The sequence below is a fragment of the Zasmidium cellare genome (genome assembly GCF_010093935.1).
Source record: "Zasmidium cellare ATCC 36951 unplaced genomic scaffold M409scaffold_6, whole genome shotgun sequence".
Lineage (NCBI taxonomy): Eukaryota > Fungi > Ascomycota > Dothideomycetes > Mycosphaerellales > Mycosphaerellaceae > Zasmidium > Zasmidium cellare.
In genome coordinates this window covers 841948-862666 of record NW_022986950.1, presented here as the reverse complement: position 1 = coordinate 862666, position 20719 = coordinate 841948, and the positions used below count along the sequence as shown (strand labels likewise).

Below are 20719 nucleotides of genomic sequence, written 5' to 3'. Positions count from 1 at the left end.
TCTACCTCGCAACCCTCACAACAACCTTCCCCCTCGCCCTGCCACTATTCAACCTCTCAAACGCGTCCTTCGCATCCTCAAACCCAAACACCGCATCCACAAAAATCTGCTCTTGTCCCAACGTCCCCTTCGCCTCCTCCAACCACTCATTCTTCGGGCTCAAAATCACCACATCATACGCCTCGCCCAGTCCCACCCGGCCCCACGCCCACCTCAACCACTGGCTCGCCGCCGTCAGGGGGTGCAGGTAGTCGTAGTACGTATACGGGCCCCCCATCATCGTCCGGCCCGTCTTATCGCCGACAATGGAGATATACCGCTTACTCGACGGCAACCCGATACACTCCGTCCCGCCCACACAATCAATCACCGCATCCGGCTCAAACTTCCCCACCGCCCTCCGCACCTCCTCCTGCGTATAATCGACATGCGCATCAGTATTCAAATCCTCCAGCACAAAATCCTTATTCCTCCCACTACTCGTCGCAACGACCTTCCACCCCCTCCTCTTCGCCAACAAAATCGAATATATCCCCGTCGAACTACTCCCCCCGAGCACCGCCACCCTCTTCCCCTGGGTCTTCTCCACCCAAGGCGCCACGTTCTCAATACACGCCTTGGCCGTCAACCACACGAGACTAATCGCCGCCGCCTTCTCCGCACTCCACCCCTCCGGCTTCTTCACCGCCGGCGTGCCCCGCAGGTCCAGGCACGCCATCTCCGCCAGCGCGCCCCCGGCAGGGAGGTACGATTTAAACGCCATGCCGAAGATCTCATCGCCTTGAGAAAATTGTCCTCCTGGACAGGCGACCACCGTCCCGCTGAAATCCATCACGGTCGTCTTGGGCGATTTGTCGCCCCACGGTGCCGTGAAAGTTGGCATGTTCATGATTTGGATGTCGACGGGGTTGAGCGCGCAGGCGGAGATCCGGACGAGGACGTGTTGTTCATCCACCTCGCTCTCTTGAGGCACTTTGATTTTCGACAGTTTCAGCGTGTCGGGGTATCCGCCTGTGAAGGTCCAGGCGCGGACTTCTTGTTCGGACGCCATGGTTCTTTCTGTCTTTCTTCTGTCCTGTCCGTGAGGTCGTCGGTATGTGGTTGTTTGGGAGACAAGTTTACCGTCAAGGCGAGAGTGTAAATAGGTAGATATAACAGGAAAAAAGCGCCTCTCCAAGTTTCGGAGATGATGGATTAATAAATCATTTCCTTTCTCTTTTTGCCCTCATTGACGAGGTTATCGTTGATTCGCATCTGCGGGGCTTGGTCCGCACCCCAACATTCACCCACCTGTGACGTGATGTGGGTACCTGCACGGGAATAACGACCTCGACTTCACTACTTGCCGATACGATCAAAGGGTATGCATTGATGATGCTCTCTTGAACGTCGAATTAAAGCCTTTTGTTAGACACTGAGCCTACCCCATCCTATCTTAATCTCAAACCCATTCACTCATCCATCATCCCACATCTATCTCTATAACACCCGAAGAGAAAAACCACCACACCACGCTATGCGAACACAAAACACACAACCACCGGTTCCTCTGTCGTATCAACTACCTCCTATTAAAATTCAAATACCGACTCCCCAAAAACAGCAAAATCAGATTACTCCCCACAAACGCACACAGAATCCCAAAGTCCCTCCAGCGGTGATCAAACGAGATCCCCAGAGGCTCGTAGAACTGGTCGCCGACGCTGTACGCGCAGTAGGAACAGTCCGAGGTCGCGTTGTTGGTGATGTAGCCGGGACCACCCGCCGCGAAGAAGGGTGCCATGTAGTCGCCGCAGGTGGTACTAGGAGGTGCGGTGAAGCGGTTGAGTTCAGCATCGGTGCAGACGACGGCTTGGCCGTGGAGTTCGTTGGAGACGAGGGCGGAGATGAGGCGGGTGAAGCTGGAAATGCAGGTTAGTGTCTAATTCTTGTTCGGTGGGTAGGGGGTGATGGAAACTTACGGATCGAGCTCATACAACCACGCGCGCCAGAATCCAGGAATCTGGGGCTTGGGGATCGTGACACCGCAAAATAGCGCAAAGACGATGATGATGAAGGGGTTCAGCAGCACGGCGATGAACGTGCTGGGCGTCAGAGCCGAGACCATCTGTCCCAGCGTGACCGAAAACAGCTCGGTAACCAACACCGTGAAGAAGTTGAAACCCGCGCGATCAGATGAGGAGTTGAAGCCCGGAATGTAGTACAGCGGCAGGAAGAAGCCCACTGCACAGAGAATGCTGTACGGCATCTCAGCCAGCACCATCGATGCTGCGAAGGGGAATTGCCGGTACGTCTTCGACGCAGCTTCGCGGTAGTAGATCAATCGACTGAGATCGTACTTCGGTTCGACTTGGGCCAGAATCAGAGCGGGTAAGACGGTGACCTGGAAGATGATGAAGACGCGGTACTGCAGCGAGGTGCGGGAGTCGTCGAGCTGCAAGAACATGAGACCGGTAAGCAGGGCGATGATGACGTGGTTGAAGAGTCGCGTGAAGCCGTAGTTGGGTGATCTCCAGAACGACTTGTGCGTCCGAGACTGGACCATCTTGATCTGGTGCCACAGCGGCGTGGCGAACTCTTTCTGGTCGGCGGGAGGTTGCGAGCCGACTTCACGGATACGCTCCTCCTTCAAGCGGATGATCTCTGATTTAGTCTGAGCCAGCTCATCAGACTCTCGCCAGATCTCACCCCAGTCCTTGTCGCCGATCCGTGGTGCTTGACCAGCTCCAATGGCGTCCAGCATCCATTCGGCAGGGTTGGCGTTTGGCGGGCAGTCAGCTTCATACTTGTGGAAATAGTCGATCAAGACATGTGCGTCTTTGCCAATGTCTCCAAAGTAGACCGTCTCTCCACCTCGTTGAAGCAGGAGCAGACGATCGAAGTTTTCGAAGAGCGATGCGTTTGGCTGGTGGATCGTGCAGAGAATGGCCTGTCCGGCACCGGCGAGCTTGCGAAGGAAGCGAACGATATTGAAGGCACTCTGAGAGTCCAGTCCAGAAGTCGGCTCGTCCAAGAATAGCAGTAACTCAGGTTTAGCAGCCAATTCCACACCAATTGTGACTCGCTTTCGTTGCTCGACAGCAAGACCTGCCTCAGGACTGCCAATGATCGCATCGGCGATGTCCTCCATCTCAAGCAATGCAATGATCTCCTCGACATAGGCATACTTTTCCGATTGAGGCGTCTCATACGGCTGTCTCAGATCCGCAGAAAAGCGTAGTGCCTCACGCACAGTCTGAGTACCCTCGTGGACATCGAGCTGCTCGGCATAACTTGTCCCTCGCTGGAAAGCCGTACCAGGAGGCTTCCCATCAATGAGCTTGTCTCCAGTGATAACGCCGATATTCTTTCGAGAAGCCAGCACATCCAGAAGCGTGGTCTTTCCAGCACCCGAGGCACCCATCAATGCAGTCAACTGACCGGGCTTGACGTATCCAAACACATTTTTCAGCAATCGCAACTGTCCAGACGCTACGGGCACATCGTAGCAGATATCTTCCCAAGTAAGGACAGCCTTGGACTCGATGCTCAGGTCAGCTCCACCGCCGCTCGAGTTGTCTTTCCGTGTGCGGGATTTCTTCTTCGCCTGCAGAGCTTCATTCAACTCCTTGGTTTCCTTGGTCTCCTTCGCATAGAAAGTGATGGTCTTGCCACCAGCACCCCACTTGATGTACTCGCCCAGGAACACATTCGTAGCCAGGAAGACAGTAACCAACACTACGATAATGCCCCAGTTGCGCCAGAGATCGCTGGGGTAGTAGCTGAAAGCAGTCTCGATATAGCTGGTACCAGTCACCGAGGCACTTCCACCCGTACTTCCCGCGAGCGTACACGTCTGATGCGAGATATTGCCATAGCCAGGTCCATAGGGAATCAGATACGTGCCATCGCACTCCAGGTTCAATCGACTGAATTCATTCTCCATCATCGCCGAGAAGCCAAGGCCCAAAGCGTTGATGTAGAAGATCCACCTCAGCCAGACCTGCTGCGATTGGTACTGGATCAGATATCCGGACGTCAGCACGAAAAGCGTGATGATTGTAGCAGCAAATTTGATGGCGCTGTCAAAGTCCGGGCACAGACATCCCACGGTTCGGAAGAAGAGCGTCATGGCGAGGTACCATGTGATGATGACCAGGTAGAATGTGAAGAAGGCGCCCGCGTCGTAGACCAGTCCGCACATGAAGTAGACCATGATCGAGAAGACTAGAATCTGCACGGCTGCGAATGCCAAGTCGACCACGATCTGCGCAGTCCATAGCGCCGACGGACGGTGGAAGGTGTACGCGCGGTGTTTGTTGACGATTGGCCGTCCCAACATGGTACTCGCCAGTTCACCAAAAGCCTGGAAACAGTTGAAGAGTAGAGCGATGAAGAGCACACCACCTCTGGTGAAAGCTCCGCCGCTGGTCTTGGGTTGCTGAAGCCAGACGGTACCGACGACAATGGCGATGACGATGGAGGTGATCCAGGAGACGACGAGCGAGAAACGATCCTGCCACTTCAGGATGAATTGGCGCTTCATCAAAGCCCAAGTTTGCAGGTAGAAGGGGATGCTGTAGACGGATTTCTTCGGCGCATGGCGCTTTCCTTGTTGAACGGCGATCTTGAAGTCTTCATAGACATGCTGCTCCTCCTCCACAACCTTCCGGTATTGAGACATTTCTTCCGCGAGCTTAGTAGCGTATGTGGACTTCTCGAAAGCCGCAACCAGATCATCAGGTGTAGAGGGGACATTCGACTCATCGCGGCCTTCCTTGTACTCTCTCTCAAACGGATCCGTGCAGCCAGTAAGGTAGTCAGGGGTGGTCTGTCTGGGCTTCTCGAGGAACCCAAGACCCTCGAAATATGCTCGTGCCTCTTGCGTTGGACCAAAGAACACCTGCCGTCCCTCATCGATGATCATGACCTTGTCGAACTGGGAGTAGATGTTCTCCGAGGCCTGGTATAGCGACACGAACGTCGTCGTCTTGTAGATGTTGGTAATCACACGAAGCGACTTCGCATAGTCCAGAGCCGTCGATGCATCAAGCCCTCTTGTCGAATTATCGTACGAAAAGACTGCACCTCCTGTCACCATGGTCTCTGCGATCGAAACACGCTTCCGCTCGCCTCCAGAAATCCCTCTCACGAAGGGGTTGCCGACAATCGTATTTCTCGTGTGCTCGATATTGAACATCCGCAGCAACATATCCACAACCTTCTCCCGGAACTGAGCAGTGCTCATTCCACCAGGTCTCTTTCCAGGCGTCTTCGTCTCCAGCGCAAACCCCAGCGTCTGCCCAACCGTAAGCGTTGGATGGTGCACATCGTCTTCCTCGCAGTACACCGCCTCGCCGCGATACTGTTTCTCAAACTCCTTGCTCGTGAAAGGTCCATACAGCACCTCGCCCTCAATATTCGTGTACCCAAACCTCTGATTCGAAATGACCTTCAAGAATGTCGTGCATCCACTCCCAGGTCTGCCCAGCACGAGCACCATCTCGCCCGGCTTAACAACCCCCTTGAAGTCCTGCAAAATGCTCACTTCCTTCCCCTTCTTTCCTCCGAGCCCCACCAGGCCCAGGAGCATTTTGACCGGGAATCCAAAGAAATCCACAAACGCATCCGGAAAGACACTGACAAAGATCTTCGCGCCGCCCATGCCCTTCACCGTCAACTTATCCCAAATGACCCCGATCCGCTTGCTCTTGATCCCCGACTCCTCCTCCAAGCTCTTGGAATCGCGCAGGTACTCTTGCAAGTCGAAAGGCTCCTCATCTTCGCTGCTCGTGGGCGATGTCGTCGCTTTCTCCAGATCCTGCACGAGGTCTTGCACGCGGCCCTTCTCTCCGCTCTTGCTGCGACTCAGCTTTCGCGAGATGTTGCTGAGTTCCCTCTGCAATTCCGCGAACTCCTTCTGGGCATTGGCGACGTTGACGCCATGGCGGTCTTTCTCGTCGAGGGAAGGTCGTCCAGTGGAAGGGACATAATCCTCTTTGAAACTCGATTCCGAAACCTCCCTCTGCTCTTCAACAACCTCCGTCGTCGTGCCGCCGTGCACGTGGCCGGGGTGGTTGAGATGGAGGTCTTTCTCCAGGACCTCTTTTGCGTGCTCCATGGCGGCGGCAGGAGCCGAGAGTCAATTGGGGGCGGAGCGGTGTTGCCAATCCCTGTTGACAGGCAGTGAGGGTTACTTCGGGATTCGGCCTGTTGGTTTGGGTGGTTGGAACGAGTGCGCTCCAATGAGAGTGGACAGAAAGGATCCCCGTAGGATGGATGTCCTTGGTCGCATGCACACTCCCTGGTGGAATGCGAGCAAGCAAGCAAGCAAGCAAGCAACCCAAACCGAGAAGGGAGGGAAGATGGTGGTGAAGAAGGAAAAAGAAACCCAGACCTCAAGAAAGAGAGAAAGAAAACAAACCCACCATCTACTAACCCATCCGCCTACCCACCTTCACACACACCTCGCACGCAAGCGTCGCCTATGCACTCGACCACAGACCAGTAGCAGGCAAGGCCGCAAGCCGTAACCGGTCGGGTCGAAAGAAAAATAATGCACGCCTAGCCCCCAGTCAACAATTCGCTTGTCCACCACACAACACAGCACCGCACAGCGCTGCATAGCATTGTCCGTCCCTAGCCTAGGCCATACACACACAACACCTACACACGCCGGGCCGGGTACCAGCAAGATCCATGAGCCGAGATCACAGAGTCACACAGACAAGCGGCGTGCAGAGATGGGGCCCAGAAAACGCCAGTCAGCGTCGAGGAAGCAGGTCGATGTTCTGGAAGCTAGAGCTAGAGCAGCAATGAGACGAGGTCAGGGTCTCTGGGGGTTGTGCATAAACTCCACGCGCTATCTCCGCATAAAAGGCCAAGTCCACAATTCTGCTTTCGTGTCGTATAGCTGTGGAGTTGGACCAACTCTATCTCGAGCTCATTGCATCGTACGAGCCGGTTTGATGAATAATTCCGCTATACCAATGAAACGTCTCTCGTTGATGGAGGAAAATAAAATCACTCATTGTACAAAAACTATGTACAGGACACAATTCAACAGCAATGCAATGCTGAACAATCACTCAATCAAAACCAGAGTCCACTTCCGTGCCTTGTCCCCTCTCGAGTCACCGCCCGGCCCACACGATCCTTGCATATCGCTCATTTCGCGCCATCGCCCGCTCAACGTGATACAGAAAAGACAGGCCGGCCAGGCACCGACGACACAACAAAAACAACCGCACTCTCGCCAAACAAACACTTCGCTTCGCATTCGCCTCGACGCGCCTAGAGATGTGCCAAGTGCAACTTTCAACCGTGCAAGTCCAGTGGATGATTCATCAAATGAAATGTCGGGGGGTGAGTGAGTGGGAAATCGGCATTCCGATCCGTCTTGAAGTCAGGCCTCCCTTGGTGGTGGGTGATGTTGAGAAGCTGCCGTGTGCCCACAGCACTCCGAACTCCTTTGTGGCCTGTGGATCGTCGTGGACAGCCACCGCACAATGCTGCACATGCAGTCTTTCTTGGGTGTGGGCACCAATCATCTGTCCTTGCTTCAGATCCTCATGGTGCCTGCATTACAAATTGAGTTGTACACAACTTTTGATCACGCTCTTGCAAAACTCGTCGTCGCAGCAGCAGCGCGGCGGTGTGTGAAACGCGCTATTTGCACAATCCCGCTCTGTTGTCACGGCTGCTGCATCTGCATTTCTTCTTGCGTGTCCCTCTGCCATCGGTTGGTCCGTGTGGGTGAGTGAAGTGCAGCGTGTTGCTGGGGACGTACAACATTCTCCCCGACGAAATCGGCACATCGCTCTTGCATTAATGGGTCCCTGTGATGATTACTGAGTCACGATGATCGTGGCTCAAGACTTCTCGCGTTCGGCTTGCGACTCGTTGGTGGAGGCGTCCTGCATCTGCTGATCTTCGACTTGTTGATCACGTCTGCCTACCGCCGCGAGCCAGCCTTCTGCGCTGTCGAGAGTCGCCTTGAGGACACCCGCGACTTGACTCATCATGTCCAAGCCTTCCGATGAGAAGTCAATCATACGTTGCGCAGAGCGACTGGTTTCAGAGCCGGCCTGTGTGGAGTCGACGACGATCCTCCAGCGTTGAGGAAGGGACATCAGTTGCAGTCGTACGAACTCGCGCGCGTTATGCGGCAATGCTGCACCCGTGTAGCTTGATACCGTGGTCACGGCATGTTGGAGAGTCGTCCAGATGGCTTTGCAGTGCTGGCTGATCTCCTCTGCAAGCCGTCTCGCACTCTCATCTTGGTCGGGCGTTGAAGGACGCTCGCCCTTCTCCAGAGCCGAGTCGCTGTTGTTTCGGTACTCTTGTCGTCGTTGCTCGTAGTTGCTCAGCGCGAGAGAAAGTGCCTTGCTCACGTGTTGGAGATATCCGGCCTGGGCGCTGAGGAACTGCAGGCACATCCTCAAGCTCTTGCGTGAAGTCGTGCTAAGAGCAACAGAGAGACCAGATGTGGAGACGAAGAGTTGCGATGACCAGCTGCGATTTGCTGAAGGTCGCTCTTGCACGGCGACTTCCCTCGAGCGGTTCGCCGAAGCTGGGCTGACCTCTTCGCGGTATGAGGGCGGCCTGCTTGCTCCGTATGGTGGTGGTATCGAGTTGTCTCGTGGACGAGTGACAATGCCCTCATCGATGTCCATGCTCGAGTCCATGTTCTTGTCTCCTCGCTCAATGTCGTTCGGTCGGCGAGCGTCCAGATAACGACGAAGTCCAGCCTCGACACCAGTGATTTGGCTGACACTACCAACTGCACTGACGACCGGCGTGCCAATGTTCCTCTCGGCGAAGTTCACACCGTAGCGTACTATGCGTGGGGAGTAGTACTTTGCCGTCTCGTACGCCGTGAGGGAGCCTTTCATAGTTCCACCAACCCATGGATGAGCCGCAGACACAAGCTCGAGAAGCGGTTCGGGATTTCCAGATACGCTCCGCCCATCCGAGGCACGTGCATCGCTTGCATGTGAATGCACGTGAATCTTGTCGTGACCTCGGGCAAATTGAGCTGCTTGCAAGTCAGCGTGAATCTCTCAACACAGTCTTCTGGTCTGATCAACACTCACTTGGATTGCCCAACCCTGATAGCGCTTCGGCTGCCATGCGTACGTCTGGGTCTTCCACAGACAGCGCCCTGCTGGCTGATCTCGCATTGGTATCCTCGTAACTCATCACACTATCCGTCTCGTTCGCACCGGCCATGATGGTGTCCAGACCTCTGCGATGATCTTGCACTGCGTGGTTGTACTCTGGACCTGGATCCATTCTCGGCAGGCTTCTGACTGAATTCACGGGACTGGCGACGCTGGGTTGTCTTGGGGACATTTGCTCGAATTCGGAGGAGAGGACGGTCTTGAGGTCAGGGAGGGTGATGTCGCTGCCCAGTCGCGGCTGCTCTGGGGCGTGCGGGAGGGCATGGCTCGGGGCGACAGGCCATTCGATGGTCTCGGGCGAGCGCTGACGATAGTCAGGCGGTCTATCCTGCTGCAACTCCATTCCTGCGCATTGGGGGTTAGCAAAGGCCGGAGTAGCAGTGACGTGTGCCGTCTCGGTGGAGTGGCAGAGCGGTCGCGGTATGGCGGACTGGCAGGCAAAGCGACGGGCGGTATGGCAGTTTGGCACGTCGAGGAGGGGGTGGTGTTGGTGTGGCAGAGACGTCAGCACGGAAAACTGGCAGCGTTGCGAGAGTATGCAGGTGGGCGTCGGCGAGTCTGGTGGTTGGTGATTGGGCGCGGACGCTGTCACATGCGGATGGCTTCCCGAGGCCGTGCACGGCGGATTGGCGCACAAGCGAACGCTATCGCCCGCCTGGCTTTTCTTTGACCTTTTCACATGCAAATCCCACCACTCCTGATGCCCAATTTCTCACCGAGATGCACACTTCTCGACATGAAACGAACGACCCACAATTGCAAGTGAATGAATTGATATACGACACTGCTCTCCTCCACTCAAACACTCCAGCAACGTCTCGAAATGTTTCGACTTCGCTTCGGGGAATTTAGCCGCGACAACAAAAACAACCTTTCGAGGCGTGCACCGTCTCAATTAGACCCCCACCTGCATTTTCACGTGCCCGCACTGTGATTTCATCGTCATCATCATCGGTACTTGCTCTTACTCAACTTGTACCAAGATCTGTCATGGCCGAATTGCTTTTCATCGAGCAGATCCGATTCACAATGATACCTTTCGGTAGTATAGAGGATGAAAGGATAGGTACATGTCTCGGTACATGCCTTGTACCATCGCTTATCGTCAGCCCATGGGCACACTCCAATGGCGGTTGTCGGCTGGAATGGCCTTTGCTGCAGTATGCTGGTTGTATGGGCGAGCTGGCCTGCAGGTGAGCACAGCTACCTGGTCTCTCACCAGCAACTCACTGCGAAGTGACTATGACCATCGAAACAACTGTCCTCTGTTGGGGTTATGGTTTACTCGATGTCTTCGTTCTATTATTACAGCGAGACGAGAATCTCGGGTGATCACTAGTAAAGCGTTGTCATGCTTGACATGTGACAGAACCTACATTCAATTCCGAATCAAATGATTGATTCTGCAAGATAATGCTCGATAGAGATATTGCTATCCTCGATAGAATCAAACCTCGGCTAATAAGAGGAAGAAGTTCCTTCGTAGACCATGATTACCCAGCCTCTTCGTCTTTGGGGTTCTCAGCTCCTCCTTCAGCTTGACCATCCTCCACCCGCTGCTCCATATCGCCAAAGTCGCCCGGGTCTTCTTCCTCGTCAGAGTCATCATCTCCAACGTCGATCTCTCTCAGATCCGCATCAATGCCGTCGTAATCAATAGCCGTGTCATCCTCGCCGTCGCCTTTTGCACTAAGAAGACTTCCGCCTTTCCTGCCATAAATCACCTTGATCATGTTTCGCACTTCAAGAGCGAACGACGCCGCTCTGTCGCCGTACACCTTCCGATCGAGATATCCGGCGGTGTGATAGTTCTCTCTGGTAATCTCATCTGGCATGTGCTCGGCAAGCGGTGCGTAGATCTCCTCTGGGGGTGTCTTGCCTGCGAAGAGGTACTTCATTTTGTCTTTCATGATGGTACGTCCCTTGGCCATGGTTGCGTTGTAGAACCAACCCCACTGAAAGACGTCACATTCTGAGCGGATGTTCTTGGTGTTGAAGACTTTATGCACAACTGGGTCCGTGAGATCGCAGATCTGCCAAGTCTTGCCATTGGCGGTGATGTTCTTGCCATCAAAGATATGCGTCGTGGGGTCGGCTCTGGTGTGGCGGAGTGTGCGTGACCACGTTGTGGATGCGGTCTTCTTGGATGCAGCTCCGCCCTCTTCCCTGGCAGCGACGTTCTCGGGCTTGAACGCTTCTTTGTCGACTTGAAACATCAATGTCTGGTAAAAGCGGTATTTCGGGTCTTTGCGAGGATCGACGCCGTACTTGATGAGACTATCGCGCCATGGGCCGGCCTTGAAGCTGTAGCCTACGTATTGAGTAGCTTCTTTGAAGATCGTTTCAGAACAAGGCGGCATGGCGTTCAGAGCGACGCGTTTCGTGACGAGCGGTCTTTCATCCAAGATCTTCTGTAGCTCCTTGATGGCTCGCGGTAGAAGATCGCCATTGGGACTGTGCCTGGGAATGTCGAGAGGAGGACCTTGGGGAACCTCATCAACATCAGCCGGCAGACCCCACGTAAGGCGACGAGCTGGAGTAGATATATTCTTCGAGGTGATATTGCCAACTTCGTCCTGGACGTATACGACACCGGGCGCTTGCAAGTACTCGTACTTGTATGGCGTGTCGGTGCTGATGAAGGACGGCGGGCCCGGGAATGCAGTGATGCCTTTTGATCCGGGCGTCAGATCTACGCGAAAGTCCTTGAATCTGTTGAAGTCAGGAACCATGGCATAGTCTCGAATTTGCCGCATTATGGGAAGCTCTGTGTTGCGAAGCTGGAAGTCGGGCAGCATCCGGAATCGATGAGTCTCTCGCAGCATGCCGACTGGCGTGATGCTGTAGTTGGCTTCATTGTCGCGAAGACGTCTGATCAGACGGGGCGCCGTGATGCTATTGTCTTGCTGTTCAGGCCGATCCGGTACCGCATAAGGCTCGTCGGATCCTCGTTTGCGCTTCCTGCCCGTGCGTTTGGGGACTGTCACTTTCACCAGCACGTTCCTCGTCTCGACACCCGTGGACGGTATCTTTTTGGCGAGAGGGTCATTTGGTCGCAACGAGACACCCGCGACGGGCTCGGGCAGATGGTATTGTTTGCTGCTCAACTTGGAGTCACCGACATGATGCTCGAGAACCTACCATTTGATGAGACGTCTACTATCTGGGGGCGAGTCTGCTCAAATGCACTACTCACATGCTTGAGTTGCGCCTCGCCGCCAAGCGATTTGCGACCGTTGTCGAAGTTGCGGATGATGCCTGGGTGCTCGAGTGCGACGATTCTGCGCCCGGGCACGCCGTGCACTTCGGCGAGGCTGTCCGCCATGGTTTGGAGGAAGTGGATGGTGTTGACGTCGATTTATGGGCACATCACGTGCATTGGTTTGGTGCCCTAGGATTTGTTGTTTTGGCGAATGAAACAGCTTGCGAGGGAGCAACAGCTGCACCGCCTCTTGAATCATTAGCCGCACACCACCACCCGCGAGCACCACACCTCGCCGCCCAACTCGACTCAATCAATCACTCTTGACGCAATGCTGGCTCCGCAGCGCTGCCAATTTCGACTCTTCGCCTGAGCCTCCGTCCGCGACACACTCTCCATACCCGTCCGCTCCCTGGTCTCTGGAGCTCAGCGTCCCCTGGGCTTTGCAGCATCGCGGGTCACGCCAGACGTGAGGCCAAGCCTGAGCGCCATTCACAGCGACAACACCGCCAGAATCCTCCCGCCCGCCCTCTCCGCCCCTGCGCCGCCGTCATTCTCCCTCCTCGCCGTCGCCAACACAATCTCGAGTCACGTGGGCCAGATCTAGTCCACGGCTTGCGACGCCCGTAGCGATCCAGCAGCAGCAGCTGTACAGACGGCAAGAGCTCGCGCCGCGCACCAGCATCAGGGCTCCGCCCTCTCCCCCGCCAGAGCAGCATTGGCTGTCTCGACCTACACCCACACCGATCCATGATGAAGGGCTTTAGACAACGAGTGGTAAGCAGACACTTCTTCCCCCGCGCACTGTGTGTTGCCGGTGTGTTGATGGCAGTAATTGACAGCACGAGCAGCTCTCGCGAGCCAAAGACCGAGAGGGCAACAAGCTCGCCAAGAAGAAGGACTCCTCCTCCGGCACCCAATCGCCCCATGGTGGCTCCTCCAACCAGTCGCCCGCCGGCTCCGCGCACGCAACTCCAACCTCATCGACGAGCAACCTGGTCGACCAGCGCAATAAGCCCCTCCCCACAGATGGCCCGAGCCAGTCTCACCCCGGTGCTCCAGTGCCTGGTCCGCAGCAGATGAACATGAACCCAGGCTCTCAAGGCTTCCCACAACACGGTACCGTCGGTGGACAGCAGCCAGGCGGCGGACAGAATCAGCAAGGCCCCTCGACGCCAGGCAGGCACGGCCTCGCTCCTAGTGTAGTCATCTCCCCCAGCGCTCCGGTTTGTCGGCCAGTGCGGTCATACTATAGTCACGATCATCTTGCTAACACGATGCGTAGCACATTCCTCCTCCAGGTGCCGCCGAAACAATGCCGCACGATCTGGCGCCGCCCAAGGCTGGCCAGAAGAGCCTACTATTTGACCGACTTCAAGCGACGCCCAAAGACACAGTGCCAGAAGGGATTAGAACCCCCAAACGCCAGCATTCCTCGCGATTCGACATCTCAGATCAGAGGCAGCGCGAATTGGAAAAGCTACCCGGATTCCACGAGGTGCCGCCAAACAGGCGTCAAGAGCTGTTCATGCAAAAGTTGGACCAATGTAACATCATCTTCGATTTCAACGACGCTTCTGGGGACATGAAGAGCAAGGAAATCAAGCGGTTGGCGCTTCATGAACTGCTGGACTATGTCGCGCAGAATCGACAGGTCATCTCCGAACCAATGTACCCGCGTGTCGTCGAGATGTTCGCCAAGAACCTGTTCAGGCCAATCCCCCCGCCGATGAACCCACAAGGAGAAGCGTTCGACCCGGAAGAGGATGAACCTGTGCTTGAAGTCGCTTGGCCACACATTCAAGTCGTTTACGAGTTCTTCCTGCGCTTCATCGAAAGCCAAGACTTCAACACCAACTATGCGAAGCAGTACATCGACCATGGTTTCGTGTTGCAGCTGCTTGAACTGTTCGACTCCGAAGATCCCAGAGAAAGAGACTTCCTGAAGACCACTCTCCACAGGATATACGGCAAATTCCTCAACCTGCGATCCTTCATCAGACGTAGCATCAACAACGTCTTTTTCCAATTCATCTACGAAACAGAGCGATTCAACGGCATCGCCGAGCTTCTGGAGATTCTGGGCTCCATCATCAACGGTTTCGCGCTACCATTGAAGGAAGAGCACAAGCTGTTCCTCACGCGCGTCTTGATCCCTCTGCACAAAGTCAAGAGTCTGAGCATGTACCATCCGCAGCTGGCATACTGCATTGTACAATTCCTAGAGAAGGATGCTGCTCTCACCGAAGAGGTTGTACTAGGGTTGCTACGGTACTGGCCAAAGGTCAACAGTACAAAGGAGGTCATGTTTTTGAATGAGGTGGAGGACATCTTTGAGGTCATGGATCCGGCAGAATTCGCAAAGGTACAGGAACCTTTGTTCAATCAGCTTGCGAAGAGTGTTGCGAGCCCACACTTCCAGGTATGTAACATTACGCCGTGTCGATGTGCATGTGACGCTAACAGAGAGGCAGGTCGCCGAAAGAGCGCTCTACTTCTGGAACAACGAGTACTTCTGCAATCTTGTCAGCGACAACGTTGATGTGATTCTTCCCATCATGTTCGCACCGTTGTACGAGAATTCGAAAGGGCATTGGAACAGGTACGTCAGCTTTGCAATCAAGGAGGTTCACCGACTAATCATTCATTAGGACCATCCATGGAATGGTTTACAACGCCATGAAGCTCTTCATGGAAGTGAATCCGCAGCTCTTCGATGAATGCTCGCACGAATACACCGAGCAACAGAACAATGCCGAAGCCGTCAAGGCCAACCGACAGGCGAAATGGGATCGCCTCACTCAACTTGCGGAGCAAATGAAGCAGAACGGCCACGCCCCGGCAGTGCGGCCACCACAATCATATGGCAACCAGTCGAAAAGCCCCATGCGAACCGACGATGGCGACCCAATCTCGATGAACCGACTACGCCTGGAAGATGACAGGAGAGCAGAGCGACATTCCAACTCGGTACGTGGATGAGATGCTCGAGCCTCCAATCGCCTCATCCCAAAGCATACATTATCCCCTACCTCCCTTTCTCATTTGTACATCTGCTCTCCCTCGCAGCACGCTTTGCCTGCATAGCGAAATCCGACGATGGTTTCCCCTCACCTCCCTTCATGCATGTGGAAAAGGCGTGTGTTTCTGATTGGATATGGCGCGCGTTTAGAAGCGTTCTCACGGCAGCAAAAATCTTCATCATTCGGCGCCGACTTCGACGCATCACTCGTCTGGAAGCAGATCGAGAAGTAACAGCGGCAAGGGTGGGAGTGCCCCCAATTGAAGGGGGCTTGTGGGCACGAGCAGGGAAAAGGTGTTACCTACTGTGGATGCATTCTCGCGGAATGTCGAGGAGTCGCGTTTGTTGTCGTTTTTCTTCTGTGGGGACTAGGAGATCTCTGAGCCTGAGCATGGCGTTTGAATACCTAGAGGGATAGGAGTTTACGCAAATGTATCCTATCAATTCATCATCAGCCGCACGCTCAAGCCTCAAGTCACATGCAAGACCCGCGCTAACCGCTTCCAATTAGCGCAATGACAGGGAAGTGCACTTTAAAAATGCTGCTCTTTAGCTTCGATGAACCAATCGCCTCACCATGTGACATCGCACTGCAACACCTCACTGCCTCTGGCATGAGGACTTGACACCATGGACACAATTCAAGATCAAAAGGACGGGTTCAAAGCCTTCCCCGGCTCATCCGCCTTCTCCGAATTCCGTCTGAAAAGACTCGAAAAAGCGATCGGAGCCAAAGATCTGCAAGCCATATGGGTTCACTACGTGGCTTCAAACAGGGAGTTGCGACCCGAAGAAGTCGAAGTGCTTGATCAGCTGCTAGAATATGGAAGTTATCCTGAGTCGACCAGCGAGCTTTACGGCGTTCTACTCAAAGCTGTCATCAATGGCGTGCCACCGGAAAATCCCAACATCAAGCTCTACTACGCGTATCCACGATCCGGGACGATTTCGCCATGGAGCTCGAAAGCAAAGAGTATTGCTCAGGTTTGTGGACTGAGTAATGTCGTGAGGCGCGTAGAGAGAGGGGTACTTTTCGTGGCCAAGTTCGATGAGCCTCCGGCAGAGGGAGAGATTCCAAGCCCGGATTCACTGCACGATCGGATGACCGAGAGCCTTGCCACTTCACCGCCGAGCATGGAGACTATGTTTGCACAGCTGCCACCTGCGCCTTTGCAGCGAGTCCAGTTGTTGCAGAATCCTGCTGGACCCCGAGCAGCTCTCGAAGAAGCGAATCGGACGTTGGGGCTTGCGCTTGATGCTTCTGAGATGGATTATCTGATCGATGCGTACACCAACCAGCTACAACGTAACCCTACCGATGTGGAGTTGTTCATGTTTGCGCAAGTCAACTCTGAGCACTGTAGACACAAGCAGTTCAATGCAGACTGGACGATTGATGGAGTCGAAAAAGGCAGGAGCCTCTTCTCTATGATCCGAAACACGCACAAGGCACACCCAAAGCATGTGATTTCAGCGTACAGCGACAATGCGGCTGTCTTGCAGGGTTACACCGGTGGTCAGTGGGCGCCAGATCAATTGACAGGCGAGTGGAAGCAGATCAAGGAAACCGTGCACTATCTCGCGAAGGTCGAGACCCACAACCACCCTACCGCTGTCTCACCTTACCCAGGCGCTGCGACGGGATCTGGAGGAGAGATTCGAGATGAAGGAGCAGTCGGCAGAGGATCGAAGCCCAAAGCAGGTCTATCCGGATTCACCGTTTCAGACTTGCTCATTCCAGATCTTCATCAACCGTGGGAAGTCGACGTTGGCAAACCACACCATTTGGCGAGCAGCCTCGACATCATGCTGGAGGCGCCCATCGGGAGTGCTGCATTCAACAACGAATTCGGAAGACCTTGCACTACTGGCTACTTTAGAACATTGACGATGAATGTTCCGGTCGATGAGGGCAAGACTGAAGTCAGGGGTTACCACAAGCCGATTATGATAGCGGGTGGAGTCGGCACTGTGAGACCAGAGAACGCATTGAAGTCGAAGGGTCTCGTCAGCCCTGGAGCGCATCTCATCGTGCTTGGAGGACCGGCCATACTGATTGGACTTGGTGGCGGTGCCGCGTCCAGCATTCAGTCAGGAGAGGGTAGTGTTGACTTGGACTTTGCGAGTGTACAGCGTGGGAATGCCGAAGTACAGCGAAGAGCACAAGAAGTCATCAACACTTGCACCTCGCTTGGCCCTCAGAATCCGATCCAGCTCATTCACGATGTTGGTGCTGGAGGACTCTCGAATGCCTTGCCAGAACTCGTTGAAGATGCCGGTTTCGGGGCCAAGTTCGAATTGAGAGAAATCGACAACGCTGACCCAAGCCTCAGTCCGCTACAAATCTGGTGCTGCGAAGCACAGGAGCGATATGTCATGGCAATCGCACCTGACAAGCTGGATGCATTCATCAAGATCGCAAAGCGAGAGCGATGCGGTTACTCGGTGGTTGGGAAAGCGCAGCAGGACAAGCGCTTGGTTCTTATGGACAAAGAATCGCAACAAGATCCAACGCCCATCGACTTACCTATGCCAATCCTGTTTGGAAAGCCACCCAAGATGCACCGTGTTGTCGACTCAAGGAAGCTCAGAATACCTTCGTTCGACAGCAGTCTTGCGACTTACCTGCCAAAAGAGCCGGCCACCGCCACAGCTATGCTTACACACGCTGCAGACCGAGTGTTGGCTCTACCGTCGGTAGGGTCGAAATCCTTTCTTATCACCATCGGAGACAGGACTGTTGGTGGACTCACAGTCAGAGACCAAATGGTTGGACCTTGGCAGACTCCTGTTGCGGATGTATCTGTAACAGCGACATCTCTCACCCAAGGCATCAAGACCGGCGAAGCCATGGCTATGGGCGAGAGACCCGCACTGGCTCTGATCTCACCAGCAGCCTCTGCACGTATGGCCGTGGCGGAGTCGCTCACGAACATTGCTGCTGCTAGCGTCGAGAACAGATTGAGCAAGATCAGACTGTCGGCGAACTGGATGGCAGCCAGCAGTCATCCAGGCGAAGGCGCCAATCTATACGAAGCCGTAGAAGCCATCGGTATGGAGCTCTGTCCCGACCTCGGGATCAGCATACCTGTGGGCAAAGACTCTATGTCCATGAAAACAAAATGGGATGGCAAGGAAGTAACCGCACCGCTTTCGCTCGTCATCACTGCTTTCGCACCCGTCAATGATTTGAGCAGTACCTGGACTCCAGCTTTGAGACGGCACGAGGAAGTTGGCGATACACTTCTCATGTTCATTGACTTGGCTGGAGGCAAGAAGGCACTCGGCGGCTCGGCTTTGGCGCAGTGCTTTGGTCAAGTGGGCAACTCAGCACCCGATGTTCACGATGTGGACTTCATCAAGGACTTTTATCACGCCGTCGAGCAGCTGCACGAGTCTGACATCGTTCTGGCGTATCATGATCGCTCCGACGGCGGCTTGTTCACCACCCTGGTGGAGATGATGTTCGCTGGACGTTGCGGTGTCGATTTGATGCTTGACCGTATCGTTAAGTCTGGCCGACCTCAGGATGTCTTGGAAACAATGTTCAACGAAGAACTCGGCGCGGTCTTCCAAATTCGCAAGAAGCATGAGAGCGAGTTCAGAGGTGTCTTCGCACCAATGTCGCCGCTCGTGATAGGCACTGTGCCCAAGTCGTCGAAGCAGGAACTTGCTGTGTACTACGGCGCTGACTGCATCTACCGTGCTCCCCGAAAAGATCTGCAGAAGAAGTGGTCGCACACCTCATGGGCGATGCAGAAGCTGAGAGATAATCCCGAGTGTGCAGACACTGAACGAGCAAACATCGACGACGATAAGGACCCTGGTCTGCAATACAAGCTCTCATTCAAGCCAGAGGAGAATATCGGTACCTGGAGTGCGACACTCACCTCAGCCGTCCGCACCAAACCTCGTGTTGCCATTCTCCGTGAGCAAGGTGTCAATGGCCAAGCAGAGATGGCGTTCGCCTTCTCAGCAGCTGGATTCAGCCCCATCGACGTACACATGACCGACATCCTCTCCGGCCGCTTCTCCCTCGCCTCCTGCCAAGGTCTCGCCGCTTGCGGAGGGTTCAGCTACGGCGATGTCCTCGGCGCAGGTCAAGGCTGGGCGAAGAGTGTTCTCCTTCACGATGGCGCACGCGAAGAATTCAAAGCCTTCTTCGAGCGCAAGGACACATTCGCCCTGGGTGTCTGCAATGGCTGTCAATTCCTCTCTCGCCTGACTGAGATCATCCCTGGCGCGGAGTCTTGGCCAACGTTTGAGCGTAACGTCAGCGAACAGTACGAAGCTCGCGTCTGCATGGTTCAAGTCACTAACCCGCCTTCGCAACCACCTGGCGTCTTCTTGCACGGAATGGAAGGCAGCTACCTCCCTATCGTCACGGCACATGGCGAGGGCCGCGCAAACTTCACCACGACAGGCTCCTCATCCCCACAAGGCCTCATCGACCAGGGCCTCGTCTCGATGCGCTACGTCGACAACTACCTCCAGCCCACGGAGAAGTACCCCTTCAACCCTAACGGCAGTCCATTGGGCATTACGGGTGTGAGGACGCCAGACGGGAGAGTCCTGGCTATGATGCCGCACCCTGAGCGTACGATTCTGAAGGAGGTGGCGAGTTATCTGCCCAAGGAGCAAGCGAAGGAGTGGGGTGAATTCGGGCCTTGGGTGAGAATGTTCAGGAGCGCGAGGAGGTGGGTGGGTTAGCCAGAATACATACAATGGTGAAAGGACCAAGGGACAACATGACTAGACTTTGGAACGATTTTTGCTGCCTTCTATGTCTCCTTCGATGAAAGGTTATCCTGTTGCTGTGGTTGCTGCTGTGTTGGTGCGGTCTCGCCGGTCTGCCGCTCGTAGTCTTCTTCGTACATGCGCCAGACTTCGGCGTCGCGGGCGATTTTCTTGCGGTTGCGCATGAGTTTCTCGTGTTGGATTAGGCGCCGGTCGGCTTCGACGATGGAGCCGAAGGTCATGCCTGACATTTGGAGAAAACTAGCAAACGCATCAGAAAACGAGTGTACGAAACGGGGTAGGACTGGTGCTTCGAACGTACACTTTCATCTGAATCGTCAACCCTCTATACAACGGACTGAACGTGAACGCCACCCCCGCCGCAACTGCCGAGAACAATCCCCACTGTGCCGTTCACGTTGTGTCAGAATCGGAGTCATATTGCTTCTCAAAGCGGCAATCACATCGCCACCTTGACATCGTAAATACGCACTTTGCAGGCTCCGACCGCGGCGCCTCTGGCGGCTACCCACGAGGCTTCGTTGATTTCTTCGTCTTTGGTAAGACTGCCATGCTTCCGCACCATCCTCTCGTCAC

The 20719-nt window shown here is 54.8% G+C and overlaps 7 protein-coding genes across 7 annotated transcripts; 2 read left to right on the top strand and 5 right to left on the bottom strand.

Annotated features, from left to right (window-relative positions):
* Nucleotide 1: 1 nt before the first annotated feature.
* Nucleotides 2–1051, bottom strand: M409DRAFT_51307 (uncharacterized protein; the record flags this gene model as incomplete). Its single annotated transcript, XM_033811767.1, has 1 exon — nucleotides 2–1051. One exon carries the CDS (start codon nucleotides 1049–1051, stop codon nucleotides 2–4), a length of 1050 nt encoding a protein of 349 aa, XP_033671975.1.
* Nucleotides 1052–1561: 510 nt separating this feature from the next.
* M409DRAFT_19056 (uncharacterized protein) lies at nucleotides 1562–6100 on the bottom strand (the record flags this gene model as incomplete). The annotated part of the gene is made up of 2 exons (XM_033804764.1): nucleotides 1562–1901; nucleotides 1962–6100. 2 exons carry the CDS (start codon nucleotides 6098–6100, stop codon nucleotides 1562–1564), a joined length of 4479 nt encoding a protein of 1492 aa, XP_033671974.1.
* A 1750-nt stretch (nucleotides 6101–7850) lies between these two features.
* M409DRAFT_64048 (uncharacterized protein) lies at nucleotides 7851–9504 on the bottom strand (the record flags this gene model as incomplete). Its single annotated transcript, XM_033815895.1, has 2 exons — nucleotides 7851–9019; nucleotides 9075–9504. 2 exons carry the CDS (start codon nucleotides 9502–9504, stop codon nucleotides 7851–7853), a joined length of 1599 nt encoding a protein of 532 aa, XP_033671973.1.
* A 1150-nt stretch (nucleotides 9505–10654) lies between these two features.
* On the bottom strand, nucleotides 10655–12486 carry M409DRAFT_51304 (uncharacterized protein; the record flags this gene model as incomplete). Its single annotated transcript, XM_033811766.1, has 2 exons — nucleotides 10655–12298; nucleotides 12358–12486. The coding sequence occupies 2 exons, from the start codon at nucleotides 12484–12486 to the stop codon at nucleotides 10655–10657; spliced, it is 1773 nt and encodes a 590-aa protein (XP_033671972.1).
* Nucleotides 12487–13113: 627 nt separating this feature from the next.
* M409DRAFT_64046 (uncharacterized protein) lies at nucleotides 13114–15345 on the top strand (the record flags this gene model as incomplete). Its single annotated transcript, XM_033815894.1, has 5 exons — nucleotides 13114–13140; nucleotides 13206–13589; nucleotides 13649–14785; nucleotides 14838–14965; nucleotides 15015–15345. 5 exons carry the CDS (start codon nucleotides 13114–13116, stop codon nucleotides 15343–15345), a joined length of 2007 nt encoding a protein of 668 aa, XP_033671971.1.
* A 670-nt stretch (nucleotides 15346–16015) lies between these two features.
* On the top strand, nucleotides 16016–20095 carry M409DRAFT_19052 (uncharacterized protein; the record flags this gene model as incomplete). The annotated part of the gene is made up of 1 exon (XM_033804763.1): nucleotides 16016–20095. The coding sequence occupies one exon, from the start codon at nucleotides 16016–16018 to the stop codon at nucleotides 20093–20095; it is 4080 nt and encodes a 1359-aa protein (XP_033671970.1).
* A 71-nt stretch (nucleotides 20096–20166) lies between these two features.
* On the bottom strand, nucleotides 20167–20708 carry M409DRAFT_19051 (uncharacterized protein; the record flags this gene model as incomplete). Its single annotated transcript, XM_033804762.1, has 3 exons — nucleotides 20167–20383; nucleotides 20445–20527; nucleotides 20595–20708. 3 exons carry the CDS (start codon nucleotides 20706–20708, stop codon nucleotides 20167–20169), a joined length of 414 nt encoding a protein of 137 aa, XP_033671969.1.
* Between the last annotated feature and the right edge of the window lie 11 nt (nucleotides 20709–20719).